Genomic DNA, 23,087 nt, shown 5'->3' with positions numbered 1-23,087 from the left:
TCTTCAGACAATGGAGAAAACACAAATAAGCAGGAAACATTCACACACACACACACACACACACACACACACACACACACACACACACACACACACACACACACACACACACACACACACACACACACACACACACACACACACACACACACACACACCCAAGAACAAAGTGCAAGAATTCATTTCAGTCGAGAGAGACCAGGGACAGCCCATACGCCTTCAGAGAAAAGAACCAAGGCGGCACCAAATGAAGGGGGTTGCAGCCTGCAGATTTCAAATTGAAGCTGCAGTGCTACCCACATGTCCCCACCACTGGGGGGTATAGTCAGTCCTCCACGAGCCTGCCCCCCAGCACCCACTGCCACGTCACAGGGAACAAACTTCTCAGTTCTCACGTGGCAAGCTCTTCAGGTACTCCGGGGGCAGCAACCTGGGAGCCGCCGCTGTAAAGCGGAATGGGTACCACCACCATCCTCCTCACGCCCCGGTCTGTTTTCTCTCCTAAGGATCAGGATGCTCTTGTTAACGCTCCATCAACCTCACGAGTTTCTAAAGCCCAGGAAGACGAGGTCTAAAATTGGATTGAGAACAAGGTCCTGGCTGGAGTCGGTGCCCTGAGTGGCTTCTCTCCTCTGGCCTCTGCAAGACAGCCGGCCAGGCCAGGCAAGCACCAGCCACGACCAGGGAGACCTCCGGGACAGAACCCACACCTGACATAGCCCAGGCTGCCGTCTCCTAGGGAGCAGTCTGCGCCACGGCGAACGCGCACCCACGGCGCACACGTTAGCCCTGGATGGCAAGGCTGTCCACCAGGAACGCTTCTGCAACCTTCAGAAACCAGTTCTCAGATTCCGAAGTCAGAGAAAGAGTTCTCCCTTTGAGAGCTAGCGACAAAATTGAGGAACTGCTCTCAACAGCTTCCAAAGCAGAGATGGTGGGGCTGGGAGGAAGGGGCAGAGATGAGGCCACACTGGAAGCACTTCGCCCGGCTCTCCTCCGCCAGCAGATTATTTATGCTGACCATTTGCAGGCTACTGCTCCATCATACGGACCAGCTGACTTTGAGAGAGAAAATGATAACACTAAGATGGAGTTTAGACACTTTTTACCTACAACCTTTTCTGCAAAGGTCAGACAGTATTCCTGGCTTTGAGGACCCTATGGTCTCTGTGGCAATGACTCAGCTCTGCAGTGGTAGCACAAATGCAGCCAACAGACTTGTGACTGACCAGGCGTGGCTGGGTTCCAATAAAACTTTATTTACAAAAACAGGCAGGGCCAAGTTGGCCCATGCACCACACTGGGTTAATCCCTGGTCTTCGAGGTCATAGGCTTTGGCCTCTCCCCTGGATGACAAGTCCCACCAAGGCACCAAAGACCTCAAGGGTTTCATGGAAACCTCAAGGGTTTCAGACCCCACTTGGAAAGCCAAGGCAGCACCTCTACCAAGTCCAGCCAGGGCTCCTCCCACAAGCCTGAACGCGATGCTGGTTAGGGTTTCTCTTAGTCCAGGACACAAATAACGCTGTGTGGGGCTCTCAGGTAGTAAGCACCGTGTTCCACACGCTCCTCCTTCACACACAGATCGCCGCGTCATCCTGCCACCCCTGCTCTCTAGCACGCTTCTAAGCAGCGCTTGCTTCTCCCTGCAAATGAGCTGAAAACCAAAGAAGCCAACCCCACCTCTAGTGTGCTGAACATTTTAGCAGCTGACCCAGACTGGAACTCAGGCCCCCGTGCATCTTCCACTGACTCTGCCCTGAGTCAGCACCACAGCCACAGAAAGGGGCTCTTCCTTTCATCTTTTATAAAAAAAAATTTTTTACAGAGTTATATTTTAGGCTTTTTATTTTTATTAAAGTTTTGTGTGCATATGTCTGTGTATTATGCATTCTGTCATTTTCAGCAAGGAGGAACAGTCATTTCGAGAAGTCTCTACTGTACTCCAGAAGGTCCCCAGTCTCCAAGGCCCACCTGGAGAAGACGGCTGAGTGCAGTCCAGGGGCTCTGACACTGGGAGAATCGAGAGAAAACCACATACATAAACACGTACTGCTGACCTGTGCTGTGGCACTGGGACCTGTCACTGTGCATCTGTGTAGGCTACGGCGTCACGAGCAAACAGCAAGATCAAGTGATATCACTGGAAAGAAGACGAAACCCTCTACTGCCATGTTAATAACCTCAAGCCCCTCAGCCACGAGGCAAATGTAACGTGCTCCAGTCTGTAACTTAGAAGCCCTTGTTTCTACAAGAAACAGTCTACTGAATCCTGAGCTTGGTGCTGTGTTTTCTTATGATTAACCCATTTTGATGTTTTATAAGTTAAACATCTAGTAGAAGACTTCCTGATGCTAAAGGAATTATAATTCATCCTTGAAACATTACAAATGAGCCACTGCTTTTTTCCACACGGCTCCTTCTTAAAACTCTAACGTCTTCCTTGGAGATACTCAAGGTCCACCCCAAAAAATTTGCAAAAATGGAATCAAAACATTGCCAGGGGCATACACATTTCTGTGTCGAAAAGAAACGAGCGATCCTGAGTTGCCGAGTTAGCCTTGTGCTAATCAAAACTTGGATCAACTAACCACGTAATCGAGCTTAGATTTAAGATTCTGTTAGTCCCGACTGGGGGGCACAAGAGCAACACCCTAGGCTCCAGGGATCGTGCCGGCCACCCGGAGACCACAAAACACAAGAGTAAATGAAAAATGAAATCTCTTTACTTTCAAATCATTCTGCCCATGGCTAAGAAAGACAGTAAAGACAAAACCTCCCTTTTCCCCTTGCACAAGGACTGACACGGGTGCAAATGAGGAAAGCTATGCGGCACCCTGCTGCTCACCCACCAGCCACACCAACAGGCAAGGGCTCCACCCGGTGTCAGCCAACCTCCAGCACCTTCCCTGGGCTGGAACTCCTGCCACTGGCCAACAACTGCCCCTGATGTCGGACCCACGTGTGGAGGGACTCACTGAGCTACTGTGCTTTTGCAAAACAAAGTCTTTCTCTTTGCAGTCATGCTCGAATATGAGCCTGGAGAAAGCAAAAGCATCTACTCCTCAGTAAATGCAGCTCAAACCTACCCGCAATAAAACACAGCTCAAACCTACCCGCAATGAAACACAGCTCAAACCTACCAAGAGAACCCCAGTACAGAGGAGCAAGGAACCCACAATAAAACACAGCTCAAACCTACCCGCAATAAAACACAGCTCAAATCTACCCGCAGTAAAACACAGCTCAAACCTACCAAGAGAACCCCAGTACAGAGGAGAAAGGAACCCGCAATAAAACACAGCTCAAACCTACCAAGAGAACCCCAGTACAGAGGAGACAGGAACTCTCTTTAAAAATCAGCTGTTTACTTTACTTTTAAATAAAAGAGAAACAAATGTAAGCCCATTTAAAACCTTAAGTCCTCACGAATCAACACGGTCGCGTTTTGCTAAATGGGGCCTGAGAGCAGTGTCTGAGCCGTGGCACTGCTGTCTTTGGGCTGGCTCACCCTGTCGTGGGCCTGTCCTGTGACCGTAGGATGTTTAGAAGCAGCCCTGGCCTCGACCTACTAGACCCCACTAGACCCCAACTGCACACCCTCCTGGTCCTAACAACCAGATGGGAAATGTCCCCAGATGTTGCTAGGTGTTCCCTGTTGTCAAGATCACCCCCAGGTGAGAACCGCCACCTGCCAGGACTTACGTGGTCTCTGCAAGAAAAGCGAGGCCAAGCACCAGGAGTCTCGTGTGTAGCTGTTAAAATGCTGTAAAGACCTGAGTTTTGGGCACATCACCAAAAATGTCTTCTGCAGCATCAATCCTGTGCCAGCTCCCCCAAGAAAGGAATCTCCAGAACCTTCTAGGAATCACCCATCTTCCCATCCCTCGCAGAGCTCACGCCATCAGGGCTGTACCTCTACCTCAGAGATGACCCCTGGCTTACATCCAAGCCCATTCCCCAACCCCAACTCTTCAAGTCACTCCTCAGACCCACTGGCCTCCCCAAGGGGCCTTCCACCACCTCTGGTGTCACGGAGAGCTCCCTGAAATGAAACCAAGCCCAGACCTGTGGCCCTGGCTCCAGGTCAGAACTCCACGGACGCCAGAGACGTCAGGCCTGGACGCAACCCCCTGGGCCTGAGCTGGCGTGAAAGCAAACTCCGCCGGTGGTCAGAGTCAGGGCCTGCTCTTCACAAAGATGCAAAAAGCGCCCTCCCCGCGTTGCTGGCGTTAAGAAGCTGTGCAGAACAAAACCATACATCACTAATCAACTTCCTTTTACTCTGCTGTACAATGACTGCAATTACGAAACCATAAGCTATTTTTGAACTGAAAACCTGAGTATTTTTGTGGAAAACCTGTTCCTTGTTTTCATAAAATAAAGTGCTGTGATAACCTAAAAGCTCGCTGTCTTCTCAGAACTCTGTCTTTGTCACGAGGAGGATGTAAAATGACTCCTGAACCAGAAGAAACATCCCCCACTGTCACGGGACTGTCACCAACACAGATGGGAGAGAAAAAGTAAGACCGAACGTCGATGTGTCGAGCCCCCCCACGATCTAGAGGCTCAAAGTCAGCCTTTTACTCAGGATGGAACAGGGCCCTCCCCCCTGAACCTGATGGCAGATCAAACCAATGCATCTGCTTCTTAGTCTACTTCTCAGGTGATTTCCAATTAATTTTTTATCAAAAGACCAGTTTGAGAATGAAAAATAACCTGAGAAAATCCAAGTGAAGTTCCCAAAAGCCTTGAGGAAACTACAGTACCCTCCGATCCGTCTGGGCTTCTCTGCACTCCAGTCCGTCCGTCACGGCCCCGCCTCCTCCTCCGGGCTTCCGGCATCAGCCATTCGGCCCTCAGACTCCTCCTCCTCCCGGGCCAAGAGTTCCTTAAAAACCCCAAACTCCTCAGCAGAAGAACAGGCTGTCTTGGCCAGAAACTCAGCTTCTGAAACCCTGAGGATGTCCTTGAGTAAAGGGTTGGGGACCAGCGTCTGCCCCTTCTTGTCGGGGGTCTGGTACCGGCCCAGGCGCTCCAGGAACACGTGCCTCTCCTTGGTCTTGGTCATGGAGTACTGCAGGAAGTCGGTCTTCACCACGTCCACATGTTTAATCCCCATCCTGAAATAGGCATACTGGAGACACAGCATGGTTAGGAAGTGCAGCTGCAGAAAGCTTTGTAGGCTCCTAAGGCGCAGTGAACTGAACTGTCCAAAAGCACTGGGAGAGGCCTGCCTCACTAGCGATGGCAGAACACTACGATCCCGACACCTGCGTGATGGCTTTCAAAGCATTTTCAAATTCATATCGAGAAAAATGCAGCAGAAAATAAAGGGCAGGAGGGAGAAATTAAGTTCTATTTTTCTTCATGGGGTAATGAAAACTATGAGTATGGAAAAAATAGGCAAAAAATTCAGAAAACATCTAGGATTTGACCTAAGCCATCATAATTGTTACCAAAAAATTAGGACACCCTTCACAATTATGTTTCTAAGATCAACATGCAAAATAGGTTCTAAAGATAGGAAGGTTCTAGCTATTTTTAAATTAAGTATTTTAAGCAGAGGCCTCATTAGGATTCTAAGAATAGACCTGGGTCATCCGTTATTAATGGCAGAAAAGTTGCAAAAGAGGTTTTTTTACCTGTAGTAAAGAAGTGAAGAATTAAAACCGAACTCTCTTTGGCTGGTGCAAGCAGAGAGGGTCTAGGCCTTTCACCTCATCCACTCGCCCCCGCGAGTCAGCTAACCCTGACTACACTCGAAAACTTGCTGTTACTAATCACGCCACCAGGAATTCTCACCTGGAATTTGTATTCCAGTTCACCAGGGTCCTCCCGAAGAACACAGGGGCATCTGTGCAAAATCTCGGTGACTTGCTTTACCGTGAAAAGGCACTTCTCCTTGAGAACCCCGACGATGCTCTCAATGTCCCGCTGACGCATGGTGAAAATTTCAGGGCAAGAGTAAAGCACCCGCTTTAATTTCCCTGAAGAACGTAAAAAAGGGCAAGTACATAATTTTAGGATATTCCAGAAGCCCAAGTGGCCAACCACACCCAATACAAGCCAGCATTTAAAAACCAAACAAGGATCCTCTCCTCCACAGAAGGAGTGCCAGCTTCAGATAACGTCTTCCCAGAAGCGTCGTGGAAATGGGATGGGCCAGAATGAGGCATCTCCCCACTGACTCCCTCTCACTTCTCAGACTCGCCAACCCTCCCTCCTGGTATCAAGAGGCCTCTTTCTGGCCTCACAGCTGAAAGGCACCTACTTCATATTCTAGGTCTCCTCTTGCCCTTCTCACCTAGAAAAGACTTTCACAGGGATTTACTGGAAAGCTCAGACAGTAAGATGGGATAGTAGCTTCCCCCATGTCAGGGCTTTGGGTTCATGTTTCCTTCTATGATAAAATAGCCCTTGAAATATTCACAACCAACATTCTTAAGACTTAGGAGCCTGAACTCAATGAAAGGGCGTTCCGCTATAATAATTAATGTAATAACCACAAGAATCATGACGCACAACCACAGAGACTGGTGATCTCCTGGTTAGTGGGTGACCATATATTTTATCCACACTACGGTGCTTCTCAGTGACAGAGTCCCTATTAGTAACTGCATTAGGATAACTGGTATAAACTGAGACTCTCCCAGGCAAATTAGGGCATATGGTCTTCCTACAGGTAACTGAGTAAAATTTAGTACCTAGAAACTTAGAGCCACTTATTTAAACTGTTAATTAAAATCTTCCTAACAGGTGAGCCAGTCAGTGTCTTGATAAAACGTGTCAGGAATGAATTTCAGGAATTTAGTCTTCATCTTTGCAGCTTAAGGCCACGCTGAGCTTGTTAATTTATTGATATAACCGCTGCATGTAAGGTGCTAAGTTTAGCTTTTTAGATTATACTGCGATAGGTAATCTGTTAAGAGAAACACACACCACTATCTTTTTGTTTGTTTGTTTTGTGTTTTGTTTTGTTTTGTTTTTTGCGGTACGCGGGCCTCTCACTGTTGTGGCCTCTCCCGCGGAGCACAGGCTCCGGACGCGCAGGCTCAGCGGCCATGGCTCACGGGCCCAGCCGCTCCGCGGCATGTGGGATCCTCCCGGACTGGGACACGAACCCGTGTCCCCTGCATCGGCAGGCGGACTCTCAACCACTGCGCCACCAGGGAAGCCCCACACCGCTATCTTTTGCTCATTTTCTAGAGAAGGAGACTGTAAAGATCCTCTGAAATCTGAATTCCCAAACCTTTTCTCCCCCTCCCCCACCCGACAATATTTTACGAGCAAGAGGCAAGAATAAACAAAAGAGTGGCATTCCTCTGGTCAAAGCAGGCAGGGGTCCTAGGAGTTGCTCACGCCACCCCGCCCCCAGAAGGCCCGTAAAGAGATCCAGTGAACTTCTAGGGCTCCCGGGGCGCGAATCCTGTGGGGGTGGGGATGGTGGCTCTTTTTGCCTTCACTCCACCAGTGTCCCAGGAATCTGGGCAGATCTCACATTCCACAGTAAATCGAGACACCTGACTGGAATCCAAGCCTCTACAGGGAACTTTGTCTCTCTGGCTTCCCATCACACAGACACAAAGCACTAAGCCCACCCCAAGTCAGCTTGAGCATCAAAGGGCAACATACCTGCACATAAACCAACACCACGTGCCCAGCACCGTTCTAGATGCCAGAGCCTCTAGTGAACACGCCAGACACGAGCCTGGGTCGGTCACTCAGTCCCCCCTCCCTCCTGCAATGCCCTCTGCGGAGCTCATTCTGCTTCCTCACCTCCAAGCCAAATCACACATTCTTCTCAAAGGCCTTTCCCGCAGAAACCTCCCCGAATCTGCCTCACCAGGCTATGCGTTCCCCATCTCTGACTCCTCAGCTCTCTATATAAAATCTACACCTTCTCACACCTTCTCCAAGCCCCAGCTTTCGCAGGTAACTGGAGCGCTTCTTCATGTGCATGACAGGCAGTTTCAGTAACTGAGGACTCTTCTTTAAGGCCACACACACAGGCTCTGGATTCAGACCCAGGAGTATTAATTCTGAAATGATATCCAGCAACTGCTGAGGGTGGGTGCCTGGCTGTATACTGAGCAGTTCATTAACATGGACATCACTGAAACCCATGTCCAGGAGGGAACTGACGACCTTCTCTCGCTCCACAGCCGTCCTCTGCTTCTCGAGGAGGCACTGAGTCAGCCCCGTCCTGTGCTCTGGTTCTTGCGCGTACTTCTGGGGTTCAACAGAGGGTGACTCCCCGAGGCCCCCCCCGCCGGAGACCGTTGTCAGTTTACGCAGCAAAAAAGCAGTCGTCCTCTTCTGTCCTCCAAGCCGAGTAGTCTGCCTAGCAATAAGGGACCAGGTGAGGGGGATCAGGTGGTGCCCATCCAAGACCTGTAAGACACAGCCCCCAAAGGGAATTAATTCCTCACCACTCCACGTAACGGACACCTCGGGATTTCTGAGGCAGGGTATTTAGTGCCTTGGTCCTACACAAACATAAGTTTTTACAAGCAATCCGCAAAGTCATACCTGAACTTAAAAAGCCTACAGAGAAAGACGTTCACGTACAGAGAACAGAGAACTGCAGAAGCACAGAGATGAGCTGTTGCTGCTATAACTGAGGAGACACAGACAAGGGGGGACAGGGGAGAACTATTTCAACGCCACCAGGTAAAGCATGGGGGGGCGGGTTTCCTCCACCTTCTCAGTGCCTGGGGGGCCTGCAGATTTAACTGGAAGATTAGCAGGCAGAAAAAAACAGTTTATTTATATGCATGTGGTGGCTCACAAGCCCTGGTTCCCTAAATGGCTGGAGTTGGGGGCTAACTTGAGCAAATGGGGGTGGGCTCCTAGGCGAGCAAATGGGAGCCCAGGAAGTCTGTGATGTTTGCTTATGTAGATACACGTCGTCTTCCCTCTCTTTTTTCCTTCCTGGCCGTAAAGCTCCCCAGGAGAAAGGATCTGTGGCGCCCTCGCTCCCAGAAAGTTCTGCTTTTAGCGCGATAAGGGCCGCCCCAAGAAGGCTTCTTTCTGTATCTGCCAAATCTCAAATGTCTGTAACTTAAACTGATTTCCGTGCCAACTCTGGGGGTCCAAGTGGGTACCCACACCTGAAAAATCTGGACCTCACGTGAGTCTCCAGATTCACGTACTTAAATTCATTCCACAAAAGAAATCCTGGTAGCCTGCAGGCAAACTACTCCCGTTGACTTCAGAACTCTCCAGGGTTCAGGCTGGCGCGTAACGAACGAGGCCCACATCCCCAGGCACTCAACCGCCCTTCACGGCCCGTCCCAAAGCCTCCCCAGCGCCCTCGGCCGCCGCGCCCCCGCCAGCCAGTCAAATCCACCGAGCCGCTCGCTGCTCCCGCCTCCCGCTCTCGCCCTGTCTGGGGTCCACTCGCGGGGTCGGCCCAGCGCCGGCGGGGTGAAAGTGGGATAAAGCCGCACTGGCGGAGCGGAGAGCACCGCAGATCAGGGTGCGGCACCAGGTCGGCGTGCGCCGGCCTCTACGACCCTCCAGGAGCCCCTGCTCGCGGTTCCCCCTCACCTGCCGACCCAACGCAGCCATAGCGCGAAGGCAGCGGCAGCGCCGCTGACGCCGGAAGCAGCCGTCTCCCGGGTCCGCCGCTTCCGCCCTCCGGGTCCGCTGCTTCCGCCCTTCCCCTCGGCAGCGCGAAGGCGCGGGAAGCAGTTCCGCCCAGCCCTTGTCCGCAGGTGTCCGGTGCTGGGCCGGTTTCTGGGGCCTGGGCCCGCCGCCACCTTGGGCGCGGAGAGCGCGCCTTCTCTGCTTGGTGCCTCCGCTGCCCGGGTTTCCGCTTTCTAGAGCTCTCGGCTAGCGCAACAAATGAACAGCTCCTTCCCCATACGTTCGCTTCTCATTACCTTAAAATTCCTCTTAAGAGCGGAGGTGAGAGGAAACCATAACCTCGCTCAAAACCGGCCACCGCCTCGCGGTCCAGCAGTAACCTCCCCGGAGAAAGCAGGGCCCCTCCCAAGGCAGGTTCACGTTGAGGTAGAGACCGGGCGGTCTGAGTAAAAGGGAGCCGGTCCCAGATATAGTTATTTGGTGTGGAAGCTGCATTCAATATGAATATTAGTGACAAGTTGAAATGGTAGTGGAGCGATCGGTTCAGGCATGCAAAATGGAGTCTGGCGGCCATGGAGGACCTGGTCTCAGCCACTCTGCACCGCTGAGAACGTGAGCTTTGAACTGTTCCAGACCCAGGGACACCCCCAGCCTATTCAGAACAGCACCTGCCAGCTCAACCTTCTGGTCTCAAGGTCTCCCTTTATAACCGTGCAACCATTTCAGACCCCAACCAATCCTTATTTGACAAGCACCCTTACTTCTTGTGAGCTCCAATTATAATTCTTGATAAACACCCCCCAACACACACACAAATATTCTAGAGGTTTAAAGTATCCAATGGAACTCCAGAAGTCTTTACAGTTTAAAAAAAAGGGGGGGGTCCTCCCAGCTTAGAGGTCTGGTTTCCTCTTGGGATGAAATCCAGTGATGTTTCAGCCTAATTTGCATTCATTCTTAAATTTCGGACATAGGCCTGTAACAGTTCAAATATAGACACTAACCATCTTTCAAAAGGGGACAGTGGTGAAAAAGAAAAAAAAGGTGTGCTTTCTCAGCTGCCTAAATTCCACCAATTGTAAGCCCAAGCCTTAGTGTATAAGTATTTCTTCTTGTTTCATCTACTTGTTTCCGAACTGAGAAAAAGGACTTGATTCTTGCATGGATACAATTTATAGAGCTCTGGGCCAGGCACCAGACTGGATGCTAAAAATCTTCCTACAGAAGGATTATGCCAAAGAAGCAAGAGGCTGTAAACTTTTCTATCTGGACTCTTTCTGCAGAGAGCACTCTCAGAGTGTTCAGACTTTCTGCTGCCATCAAATCAGATGAGTTTTAATTACTTTTTCTTATAGAGAAGTAACAGTTCTTGGAGACCTAGAACTTTGCATTCTCGGCCCATTGCACACCTGTCTGTAGAAACATTCTGTAACTTCTTTTGTGTTATAAGCATCATAAAAACTACATAGGAAAACATTTGTGTTTTTTTCCCCCACTCTTGAAGAGTTCTTTGAACATCACGAGACTCATTTGATTCTGAAGAGTAAATGTCATTAACGTACTACACACTTTAAAAATTCACTTCTAAAAGCCCTGCCTTTACTGTCCCTGACGGATGGAGGAAGGTCCCTCGTCAGTCTCTTGAGACATCACGGAGACTCAGGCAGCACTTCCTAAAGGAAGGGGAAGGCAATATCCTGCATCCCAGTAGTTGAGAATCAAATTAACTGTCATCGGAGCATCTGAAAATATCACGACAGTTGCATGCTTCCTAAATGAACACTAGCATACTAGAGGCAGGCTGGCCCCTGAGCATCTTCCCTAGAGCTCGGGACAGGAGCCTTGGCACCTGCGGAAAGTGATAACGTGGGAAAAAGGCACGGGTTGGGGTAGCGGGGGGCGGCGGGGGGGGGGTGTCTTGGTTTTGGTTTTGTTTTCTTCCTGCTATTTGAGCAGGGGAAAAATGAAAGGTTTCTTTCTGACACCAACCGCTCCCTCCCCTCTAACACAGATGCAAAATAGAGGCTGGATTTCCTGTGCCTGAGCTAGCTGACTCTGTTTCAGAGGGGGATGGACTGGAGCCTAGAGGGGAAGGGCCTTCTGAGTGTGTGAGAGCTGCACTGGGGCCTGAACAGGGATGGGAGAGGGACAGTCGGGGCTGAACGCCCCCCCACATAGTCACGGAGGGAGCCTGGACTGGCTGGGGAGTGCTGGGAGGGTGTCGTGGGTGGACAGCAGAGCACAGACAGATGGTGGGCCAGCCCTGGCGAGCTTGTGCACAAGGAGAAGGGCAATGCCTGAAACACCACACCCTCTAGTCTCCTTAGACCAAGCAAGCTGCAGAGCCCTGGGCTCACCCATAGGAGGGACCCCCAAACTGACCAAGGCTGAACCTCTCTCCAGCTGTGGCAAGTGGAGATGCACAAACGGAAAAATAAAGAAATGAAGTACTTCCCATACCAGCGCTGTAGAATTCACATGGTCCAAGTCAGGGTAATTGCTTACTAACAAAGTTGCTTTAATTTGGAAAACGTTCAAGGAAATAAATTAATGAAATAGTCTGGTCATTTGGTGAATAGGTTCTACACATTCCTCATATCAGAGGAGCATATACCAAGTCAGGAAGCAGAAACACAGGCACATATACAAAAGTAGAAAAAGGGTTAAAAACCTTTTGTGTGCCTTTCGGAATTTCACAAATTAGAAGCCTTTTAATAGTAAAAAATAGTACAAAACTCAACTGAACACTAGAATGTTTTTTCAAGGTCATGAAAAAAATGAATTCCAAGTCTATTTTATAACCCTAAAAACAATATAGTATCCCTGGCTTTTGTTCTAACATTCATCAAGCTTGCATATGAGGTTTTAGACGGTGCACTGGGCCTAATTCTTGAGAACTCACTTCCTCTGAATGGACGGGGCCTGAATATAACATGACTTCCTGAGTGAAGGAGAGCAGCAGAGAGCTGGGTTCCCCGGCGGTTAGGGGCCTGCCCGCGCACATGAAGCCCTGCGCAGCTCCGGGGCCTGAGCCACTGCACTTGGGCTCCTGCTCTCCAGCTCCAGACTGCCCGTGGACAAAACTCCGCTCTCTAAAGAAAGAAAAAGATGCTGTGTCAACTGCCAACAGCAAGATTCTAAAATACTTTGCTTCTCTTTGGAGAAATTCTTAGGAGCAAAAGACATCAGGGGAACCCTTCAGAACCCAACTGGCAATGTTCTAGACTCCCTGGACCCTGCTGTGGTGCCACGGGGATTCTACGTCCAGAGCCACAGACAATGTCTGCCCACTCTGAGCAGCGGGGACCAGACACACGGGGCTGCCGCTCCCAGCTGTGGGCCCCCGGGGTCCCCCAGACCATCGCACTCCTCGTCTGGGCCTTATCCTCCCTTTCGGCCCGCTCAGACCACTGCCAGCTACACTTCGCAAACTCTCTGGCGCAGCCCTCAATACCGTCTGCGGTTTCCTCCTTGTCAGAGGCTCCCGTGGGCACGCACCCACCTTCCAAAGCCCCTGGTGGTGTTCAGGGACCTCTGGAGTCTGTTTCACAGGCGACAAGCCAGCTCTGGGCCCTGACGTTCATGTCCAGGGCAGCACAGAGGAAGGAACCTCGCCCCCCCCAAGACCAGGGAAGCAGCCTGGGAACCGCCTCAGCCCCGAGGGGCCCGGGCCTCGCCTCTCACCTGGCTTGTTTAGTCGACACACCTCTTCCCAGGTGTAGTCAGCCAGGTTCACAGGCTGCGTCACCCAGGGGTCTGTCACCAGCTTCTCCAAGGTGGTGCGCTGCTCGGGGACAGGCTGTAGCAGCCCAGACATGAGGTTCATGAGATCTGGGGACAGAAAGGCGTGTGGCCAGAAGACTGACGGAGGACCCAGGCTGGGGGCAGGTGGAACGCATTTCACAACTGCAGGTCCTGGGTCTGATGGGACAGGAGGTGGCTCTGGATCCCCACTTCTAACTAACACTCCGGGAGTTCTGGAATGTGGGGTCCCAGCTATGCTTCAGGAGGGGCTGTGGGAGATGTTTGTTGCCTCTGAAAGGAAAGCTTGGAGCTCGAGATCCCACCTTGCTCACCACACCAAGTGTGGCAGCTCCTAACCTGGGCCTGATCTGAGGGACTCTGGGGGTGCAGAGCTGTGGACACAGGGATCACGTGACAGGACGGAGGTGGGAGGTGGCCGGCAGCAGAGCCCCAGCTCAGTCCCCACAGGAAGGCAGCACGAGCTCTGAGAAGAGCCCCCAGCCTTGAGTCTGGATCTGGGTCCCATTTCCTTTTAGTGTCACCTCAGCCAGGGCCACTCCAAGCCTCACTGCCCAAGTGAGTATCCTGAGAGCCTAGTGAGAGAGCCTGCGGAGCAGCCCCCGTAGGCAGAGCTGCAAGAGCCGTGGTACCACGGAATCCAGAACGTTAGCAAAGCTCTACAAATCTTCTTCTAGGCTGCTCTGGACTGAACTGTGCACCCCCCTACCCAGATTCACAGTGTGATGATATTAGGAGGTGGGGCCTTTGGGAGGTGACGAGGGCTAGACGAGGTCATGAGGAGGGGCCCCCGCAACAGCATCAGTGCTCTTATCAGGAGAGACACGAGAGGGCCGGCTCTCTCCCTCTCTCTGCCACGTGGGGACACAGGAAAAGGCAGCCATCTGCAAGCCAGGAACAGGGCTCCCACCAGGAACCGCATCTGCCAGCACCTTGATCTCGGGCTCTCAGCCTCCAGACTGAGAAATAAATGTCTGCTTTAAGCCCCCAGTCTGCGGTGTCCTGTCATGGACGCCCGAGCGGGCTGAGACACAGGCTTCTAACCTAAGCAAAGAGCCCAAGGCCAGACTAGATTCATGAGGGCACTTAGCTCCTCACTGCCTGTAAAGATGAATGATTACTCTGGCATCACAGAATGTCACTATGTCACTAATGTCTGAGAGACCTCAGAACCCGTGGTCCAGCTCCCAGGAGCACCTCCAGGTATGGGCCGTGAGGGTCCCACTCCAGGCATACCGCCCAGAGGTCCTCACTGCAGACGCAAACCGCCACTCATGGCCCTGGGGGAGCCAGCTCACGGGAGCTCGAGGTGGGACAGAAACCCCCAGGTTCCACATGAGCGGCCGGGGGGCCAAGTCCATCCTTTGCCCTCCCCGACAGGTGACCTTACAGTCACTGCCACGGCCACGCTCAGAGACGGCTAGTGTTTGCGCATCCTTCAGAAGAGGGCCCTATGGTCCAAAGGGAAACTCTCCTAAAAATAAAGTTGTGATGTTTGAAGGTCATATTCAAATCGTCCTTACGTTCAGATCAAAGGCCGAGAAGAAGAGATTAGAGAGAGAGCTGGGCTATCGGCACGGACCCGGGTGCGCTGCTCTCGCAGACGGGAAGCCTGTGCAACGCCGGCGCCCGTCCGCCCGCCACCGCACGAGCTCACCTTCCGACACCAGGTACGGGGGTTTTATCGCAGCCTCCAAGGCCTCCTCCAGCTCGCAGAAGGGGTTCTCCTCGAAGATCAGCGTGTACAGTGCGACGCCCATCGACCACATCTCCAGCTCTGGCCCCTTGTAACTGCAGGAAGGAGAGAAAGCACTCGGGGCGCTGGGCCGGCCCCGCACGTGAGCCTGGCACCCGCACAAGTCACCCGAGAGTGGCTTCCAGGGAGATGCGCCACACTCCTCGACCACGTCCTCAGCGCCGGCCCGTCCGCCCCCAGCCGGGTGCCGGCCACATGCTGCAGAGGGAGAGGAAAAGCAAAGCCCCACTCGGCAGCTGAGAGACAGTCAGGAGATGGCACAGGGGCAGAGCAGAGTGCCTCCCCGCGGGCTTCCTGGAGGAGGTGGAGAGAAGGCCCGGGAGCGCAGGCAGAGTTCCAGGCCCGCAGGAACTCGGCTCACTGGGGGCCCTGGGGAGCCACAGGCAGCTTCAGAAAGATGTGAAGGATGCTCAAGGCGAGACTGGCACGGGTGAGCATCCTTAAGGATGAGGTAAGGCAGCGGCGCAGGATAGATAGAGGAGAGTGAGAAGGGCATGGACAGAGGGAGTGCAGGCAGCCCGCCGGCTGGAGGAGCAGGCTTCAGGGAGGCAGCTCCCTGGGGTGCTCTTTGTTATTGCCTGTGGTTACAAACACCCTCATCCCAGCCACCATTTCCTGGGCACTTGTGAGATGCTGGTGCTCTGCAAGGCACGTACATGGTCTAACCCTCATCCTCACAGCAAACCAGCAAAATACATATCACCTTGGTTCCACGTAGAAGAGGTGAGGCTGCTGCTGGGCAGGCACGGGAGCCAGGCTGATGGCCCCCACGCACCAGCCCCCGTGCTGCCCACTGCGGTTGGTCCCTCGGGTCTGGAGCTCGGGCGGAGGGAGAGTCTGGCCCCGAGAGACTTGGGCAGCAGCGTCTTTGCAGCAGAACAGGAATGTAGACAAGGTGGCTGAGAGGAACTGGTGAGAAGAGGGCCCAGGACGGAGCCCTCTGCCTTCCAGGGAGCCCCAGAGAGCCTGGGGACATCAGGAGTCGGGAAACCAGTGGGCAGTAGGGGCGGGGGGCTGGGCCCCAGGCGAGAAGAGGGGCCAGGAGGGGAGGGGCCACGAGGACAGACCTCAGGGAAGTGAGGGGATGAGACAATGCTACAGCCAGAAAATCAGATTTGGCAGTTTTTGTTTTGTGCCACTTATGTTTTGGAAAAAGAGATTTTAAGAATTTTGGAGGCTAAAGAGAAAAGTCCAATAGACTAGAAAAATCCAATAGACTAGGGGTCAGCAAACTTTTGCTACAAAGCACCAAACAGTAAGTATTTCAGGCTGGGGCCACGTGGCCTCTGTCCACCAGGGCAGCACAGAAGCAGCCACAGACACTACGTGAGCCGACAGGACTGTAGTTATGAAAACAGGTGGGGGCCGGATCTGCCGCCCCTGGAGTAGAAGGACATGAAAACAAGAGCGAGGAAGCGGGGTCCCTGAGGACGGGATGTAGAACCGGGCAATGAAGGACCCCGCGACGCTCTGGCGCCTGTCCCTCCAACCACAAGCCCTCCTGGAGAGACACGTCCTAACCACACTGCTCCAAAGTACGTGTAGGTGGTACAGGATAATACCTGTGGTCCGGATCTGACTGGATTTCATTCCATATGTGTACAGACACACTTCGTTTACATGTGGACAAGACAGAAATCCATGCATACGCAGGGGAAACACTGAGCACCGTTTCCATGCAAGCCCACGAGCACCTGAGCTACATCGGTGTCCCTTCCTCTCCCGAGTTCCCTGAGACCAGGCCCTGCCCAGGCCGGGCCCCTCCAGCTCACAGGCTTCTGGGGTGCAGAGATGTAAACGCGGCCTGCACCCCTGCTGCTCCTCTCAGCCAGCACAGGAAGCTTGGTGCGCCCCGAGCTGACGCATGCTGGGCCAGTCAGCGACAGCACCTCTGGCCAGGAGTGGACCCAGCTTCAGCCTGGACCCTCTGCATTAGTACTTTTTCTGTTGCTTGATTTCTTACATGGCCAGCCCAGCAATATATTATTGGACTAGATTACTAGTTCTGTCATCAAAATAAATAAACCAACTAAAAAAAAAAATCCTCTTCATTAATTTGAAGAGTCCCAAGTTTTGGGACTCTTTTTATCTTTCTCTTAACTTTTTTTTCTTTTCTTTTTTTTTAAAATTTATTTATCTTTGGCTGCATTGGGTCTTCACTGTTGCACGCGGGCTTTCTCTAGTTGCATTGAGTTGGGGCTACTCTTCATTGGGGTGCATGGGCTTCTCATTGCGGTGGCTTCACTTTTGCGGAGCACGGGCTCCAGGCATGTAAGCTTCAGTAGTTGTGGCTCGTGGGCTCTAGAGCACAGGTTCAGTAGTTGTGGCGCACATGCTTAGTTGTTCCGTGGCATGTGGGATCTTCCCAGACCAGGGCTTGAACCCGTGTGTCCCCTGCATTGGCAGGCGTATTCCTAACCACTGCACCACCAGGGAAGCCCTCTCTTAACTTTTAATTATATGAAAACTCCAAACATAAAAGTTGAGGAAATAATATACTGAATCTCTGTCTCCACCCACCAGCTTCCCTGACCCACCTTACTTTTCCTGCCTGCCTGCCCACTTATTTCCCAAACATACTTTATCACTCAACACCCTCGTCAAAGAGGCACAAACTGAAACCATTTTTCCCCCTAAAACCCCACCAACCACAGGTCTGATGGCAGGTGTGACAACAGGCTGCAGCTCCCATGATACGTACGGGTTTCCCATGAGGACTTCGGGCGCGCAGTACTCAATTGTCCCACAGAAGGTATAGAACAGCTTGCCCCTCTCCAGGTAGGCAGCCGAGCCAAAGTCTATGAGCTTGATTGTAAAATCCTCAGCGATCACGATGTTCTCGTCCTTGATGTCCCGATGAATGATGCTCTTGGAGCGCAGGTATCCCACTGCTGACACCAGCTGAAATCAGGAGGCCACAGGGGACTTTTTAAAAGGCAATTCAGGTAGAACATGAATTCAAATTAAGGATTAAGAAGAAAAAAAGAAAAGAAAAAGAACAAAAGAGTTCTCTAACTCATCACAAACTGGTGACAGGAAAGACTCTGGAGGCTGCAGATCGCACACGGCTGAGCCGTGTGGAGGAAAAGCAGCTCCAGGCAGCATGCTCAGTGTGGCTGGCACACGTCATGCCCACAAGGCAGCAACGCAGATCTAGGATTCTTTTCTTTAATTTCATTATTTATTATTGTTTTGTGATAAGGACACCCAAGACACGGTCTACCCCCTTGGCAGATTTTAAAGTAGACCATGCAGCATCGTTAGCTATAGGGACCATGCCGTACAGCAGACCTCTAGGACTTACTCATCCTGCAAAACTGAAACTTTGTATTCTTTCACTGACACCCCCATTCCTCCCTCCCCCAGATAAATATGTGAGTTTTAAGTTCTCTGTCTGTGTGCTACCAATGAAACCTCCTCAGCAGATACAGAACGACCATCTTGGGAGGAAAGACAGACAGACCACGGCAGAAGCTACAAAGACACATGGTGGGCACCTTAATGAGTGTGGGCTGGTTGCATGGGAGGTGGCCCTACAGAAGGCCTGACTCCACCACCTTTGGTTCACAGTGAGGGACAGTGTTCTGCCCAGAGTTCACATGGCAATTCGAGCAGAGTTGGGGACAGAAGCCAAGTCTCCAAACTCCTACTTCAAGGCTCTGGCAGCTCCTCAAAGATCAGCACTGAGTGTCAGCCATACGTTCCCCAACATGTGTGGAAGTCTCAACCATGTGAATTTAAAGTGACTCCCCAGGAAATGGGCTTCATTCCAACAAGCCAAGCACATTAGTCTCCTCCGTGAAAGGGTAAACTTACTAGAATATACTGCTGTCTGCCTGCACTGCACATTTGGTGACAGAGATCAACAAAAGTAGCACCTCAGTTAAGTTTAAGTAAGATTAGTACAATGTCTGACCCCATTCATAATTTGGACACCAACTGTACCAATCAACATAGTGATTTCGGGACTTCCCTGGTGGTGCAATGGTTAAGAATCCGCCTGCCAATGCAGGGGACACGGGTTCGAGCCCTGGTCCGGGAAGATGCCACATGCCGCAGAGCAACTAAGCCCGTGCGCCACAACTACTCAGCCCACGTGCCATAACTCCTGAAGCCCACGCGCCTAGAGCCCATGCTCTGCAATGAGAAGCCATCGCAATGAGAAGTCCACGCACTGCAACAAAGAGCAGCCCCCGCTCGCCGCAACTAGAGGAAGCCTGCACTCAGCAACGAAGACCCAATGCAGCCAAAAATTTTAAATAAATAAATAAATAAAAAACACAGTGATTTCATGGATGTAGTCAGTCGTTTACATCATTAGAGACAACTTTATATTTACAGATGAATATCTTGAGTCAGAAGCAATAGTTCATGGCAGACAAACTAAGCTGAATTAATTAACTTTAAATGAATGAATGTATATTTACATACACACGCATGCAAACACATACATACCTGCACATTTATATAAAGAAGCATGCATGCGCACGTGTACACACATACGCAAGTGTGCAGACATACACGTGCATGTCTATGCTTATACATTCACATATATATATATACACTTTTACATGTATATGTACATACATATACATGCACACATGCACATGTACATATCAGGCTCCAGTTGGGAAACAGAAAGCACGCATTCATCTGAACATGGAAGGCTTCATCAAGTTTCATTAACTACAAAGGGGTAAAGAACCTGAATGGGAGTAGCTGCTCTTCCTGCAGGCCCCCCGCAACATCCCAGCTGCACAGGAGAGCAGTTCACCAAGCAGACCCACAGCTCTGGAGCTGAGAGGCAATACACTAATACCTGGCACTGCACATACACACGTTTATATGTAATAATATAGTTCTGTAGAGTTGTGAATCCATGTTTACGTATAACAACACTTATGTATATAGATTTACTATAGATACTTCTTGCAAAAGTTAAAAAGTATTGAACACTAGAATTACCTGTATCAGTCGCCCCAAATTAACAACGGTTAGGTAGCAGCTATTGATAAGTGACTCCTAATGTTATGTCATACTGACACTCTGTTTGCCATGAAGATTTCAGAAACAAATCTTTGCCATGAAGTAAAGTAGATGCGTAAATAACCTTCCAAAGTAGCAAGGGGGGAGAGGTGACATTCGGGCAGAACGATGATGACCGAAACTTACAAGTAGGTGCCTCAGAAATTTAATTTCACAAATCCAATAACTTCTGGGGGCTTATAGCTTTGAGGAAGAAATGTCAATTCATGGAAGCTGTCATTAGAAATCAAGTCAGCTCCAGGAAACGAAGAGCAAATCTGTGAATTGGTCACAGCCCCGTCCCAGGTATCTCTCCATCTTTTCCAGGGAGCTAGGAATCGTCTGGAATGGAACTACCACGATATTAAAACTAAAACAAGAATTGCAGTCTCCCCCTCCCCGCACTGCCACCCAACTTCTCTCTGTCATAGGACACCTTTCCACTTCCCTGGTCATGCTTCCGTTCCAAAAACTAACGAGTGGACTAACATCAGGACACAGACAGACACAAGGAGATCAAGACAAATACTCACTGTAAAATGAGATTGCCAGAACCGCAACCTCTGTGGACTAATTAACTGGACAGCTACGTTTATTAAGCACTTCCTGTGTGCAGGACTCGTGTGTGTGTGCTGCACAAGGGCCTTAGAGGCACTCTCTGATTTAATCCCAACAGCCTCATGGTGCTGGCACTAGAATGATCTCTACGTACAAATGAGCAATGATTTCCCATTGGTGAACGAGGATTCAGATCAAGTGCACAATCTCAAAACCCAGTCTGGTAGCTCTGCTGGTCCATTTTTGAGATTGCTTCGGATATTGTAGGGATATAAGTAAACCTGAATCATCAACCCACGTCTGCCGTCATTCCATGATAGTACCTGGCCTCATTCTTCCTTCCCCACCTTACTCTCTCTGCTTCATCCATAGAATTCTCTTCTCAAAATACATATCCTACTCAATAAAATCCGAAAACCGAAGGCCGGATCCAGCTCACAGAGAGAACGGAGTGTGTATCACTGACCCCTGCAGCCCTGGGCCCAGGCAGCCAAGCCCACACGCCCCGGGCGGCTCTGGCCCGCTCTCACCTGGCGGAAGATGTAGCTCGCCAGGGGCTCATCGAGGCTGGGATGGCGGTCGATGAATGCAAAGAGGTCCAGGCCGGAGCCGTGCTTCTCCATCACCAGCTGAAAGAACCCTTGATTTTCAAATACATCCAGCACCTGGAGAGACACAAGCTGGGTGTGGCCCTGCTGGGGAACCTTCAAGACAACGAACTCGAGAACGGATGTGACAACAGCTCTCTACCTTGACGATGTTGGCGTGCTCCACCCGGGACAGGATGGCAATCTCTAAAGTGACTCTCCCAAGTTTGGGATCCTCAATCCAACAATCCTCCAAAACCTTCTCCTTCTGAATAAACTTCACCACCACCTGCGAGGAAAGCAGAGAGGAGGTGACTGCAGCCATCCCCGCCAGGCCTCCAGCAGCCCGTCGAGCCTGCTGCTCTGCCTTCACCCTATCCCCACCCCGACCCCCGCTGAGCCCCAGGGACGTGAAAGAAGAAACCGAACAACAACACTCCGGCGCGAGCAGACAGAGAAGCAAGTCAGTAGCCGACCGGAAGTGCTGACTGGACCAGCCCGACCTAGAAAGTGGGCGGACGGGGGTGACGGTGGAGCCACAGGCGGAGCTGCGGAAAGACAGGTGCTCCCCAGAGCACCGCATGCCACCCCAATTTCTCAACCGAGTATTGGATGTCCTGGCTGAGAAAATGAAACAAGAGGCCTGAGAACTAGAAAAAATGAACAAAAACTGTCATTCATGTTGATCCTGAGAACTAATCAGAGTTCAGCAAGACAGATGGACACAAGATAAATATAGAAAAAACGGTGTTAGTCAACTAATGATAGTCAGTTGGAGTGTGGAATAGAAGAAAAAGACACCGTTAGTAAAGAAAACCAACACTCTAGGTCAACGAATGACATCCCTGCCCCTCAACAAAACACCTGCTCCTAGGTGGGTGCTGGGCATGTGGTGAGCAGTGACCGCGGGCCGGGCCTGCTCTGCACTTCAGCAGGAGACCCCAAACCAGACGACAGAGAGCCCCGCCCTCACGGAGATCAGCATCTGCCGGGAAGCAGATGATACACAAGATGCGCCGCAGGTCAGGAAAAGCGAGGGCAGCTGAACCGGGAAGTGCTGGGTGGCGGGGCCGGGGCGGGCTTCCTGAGGCGGCGGCTTCTGAGAGGGGCCGGGGGAAGGCACTGCAGGCAGAGGGAAGGTGGGGGAAGGTTCTGCGCGTGGTGAGCAGGCGGCACGAGGGGCAGTGACGGCACACAGGGCCAAGGCAGAAGCAGGGAGACCACTTAGGAGCTTCTGCAATATCCAACCACCCCACAATAATCTGAAGAACAAAGGTGGTGGCTTGGGTGCCAGCATGTGCGTGGTGACAAGTGGACAAACTCTGAAGATGCTTCGAGGGGAGGGTCACCACGATTTAACAGGTCAGATGAGAGACGCAAGGGAAAGCAAGAAGATGAGGGTGGAAGCAAGGCTGACGGCCCGAGGATCCAGGTTACCGGGCACGAGAAGGATGATGGAGTCAGGCGGGGCCGGAGCGGTGCAGACGGCAGAGTTCGAGTGCGTGTGTTTGCAGGGAGCTGCCTGCTGCCCGTCCAGCTGCAGGTTCAGGGAGACAAGAAGGAAGGCGGCCTCCAGGGCCTCCACACACACCTAACGTGAGCTTCAGGGGGAAGAATAACGGAACAAGAGAAGAGAATCCTCTTATGGTAAAGAAAGCTCTAAACATCTAGATTGAAGTCTTACCAAGTGTCAAGCAAGAATAAAGAACACACACAGACACACACACAGACACACACAATACACATACACACACATACATACACACACAATACACACACAACACACACACAATACACATACACACACA

The 23,087-nt window shown here is 51.5% G+C and overlaps 3 protein-coding genes across 12 annotated transcripts in view; 1 reads left to right on the top strand and 2 right to left on the bottom strand.

The window, feature by feature from the left end:
• MTERF4 (mitochondrial transcription termination factor 4) overlaps nucleotides 1-9,617 on the bottom strand; it is a 49,514-nt gene extending 39,897 nt beyond the window's left edge. The window contains exons 1-4 of one of the 2 annotated variants that reach the window (XR_009540991.1): nucleotides 9,553-9,617; nucleotides 7,911-8,394; nucleotides 5,806-5,990; nucleotides 4,770-5,137 (exon numbers count right to left, since the gene is read on the bottom strand). Coding sequence is in view for 1 of the 2 variants with exons in the window: in XM_060151646.1 (XP_060007629.1) it covers nucleotides 4,811-5,137; nucleotides 5,806-5,990; nucleotides 7,911-8,394; nucleotides 9,553-9,573 (1,017 nt within the window). In the remaining variant the exon portion in view is untranslated. Of the gene's footprint in view, nucleotides 1-4,667; nucleotides 5,138-5,805; nucleotides 5,991-7,910; nucleotides 8,395-9,552 lie in introns of those variants that run through there. The other variant, XM_060151646.1, reaches the window with a different exon arrangement.
• SNED1 (sushi, nidogen and EGF like domains 1) overlaps nucleotides 1-11,383 on the top strand; it is a 97,746-nt gene extending 86,363 nt beyond the window's left edge. For 3 of the 6 annotated variants that reach the window (XM_060151636.1, XM_060151632.1, XM_060151630.1), the window contains one exon: nucleotides 507-2,270. The gene's annotated coding sequence lies outside the window, so the exon portion shown is untranslated. Of the gene's footprint in view, nucleotides 1-506; nucleotides 2,271-8,165 lie in introns of those variants that run through there. The other 3 variants (XM_060151637.1, XM_060151631.1, XR_009540990.1) reach the window with 2 other exon arrangements.
• A 702-nt stretch (nucleotides 11,384-12,085) lies between these two features.
• Nucleotides 12,086-23,087, bottom strand: part of PASK (PAS domain containing serine/threonine kinase) — a 39,816-nt gene continuing 28,814 nt past the window's right edge. For 2 of the 4 annotated variants that reach the window (XM_060151618.1, XM_060151619.1), the window contains exons 13-18: nucleotides 21,443-21,568; nucleotides 21,223-21,357; nucleotides 17,811-18,010; nucleotides 15,011-15,174; nucleotides 13,276-13,422; nucleotides 12,086-12,683 (exon numbers count right to left, since the gene is read on the bottom strand). In XM_060151618.1, coding sequence (XP_060007601.1) covers nucleotides 12,574-12,683; nucleotides 13,276-13,422; nucleotides 15,011-15,174; nucleotides 17,811-18,010; nucleotides 21,223-21,357; nucleotides 21,443-21,568 — 882 coding nt within the window. In that variant the 3' untranslated portion in view covers nucleotides 12,086-12,573. The remainder of the gene's footprint in view (nucleotides 12,684-13,275; nucleotides 13,423-15,010; nucleotides 15,175-17,810; nucleotides 18,011-21,222; nucleotides 21,358-21,442; nucleotides 21,569-23,087) is intronic. The other 2 variants (XM_060151620.1, XM_060151621.1) reach the window with 2 other exon arrangements.

This window comes from Lagenorhynchus albirostris, chromosome 6 (assembly GCF_949774975.1).
Source record: "Lagenorhynchus albirostris chromosome 6, mLagAlb1.1, whole genome shotgun sequence".
NCBI lineage: Eukaryota > Metazoa > Chordata > Mammalia > Artiodactyla > Delphinidae > Lagenorhynchus > Lagenorhynchus albirostris.
This window is presented reverse-complemented; position numbering and strand designations above follow the sequence as displayed.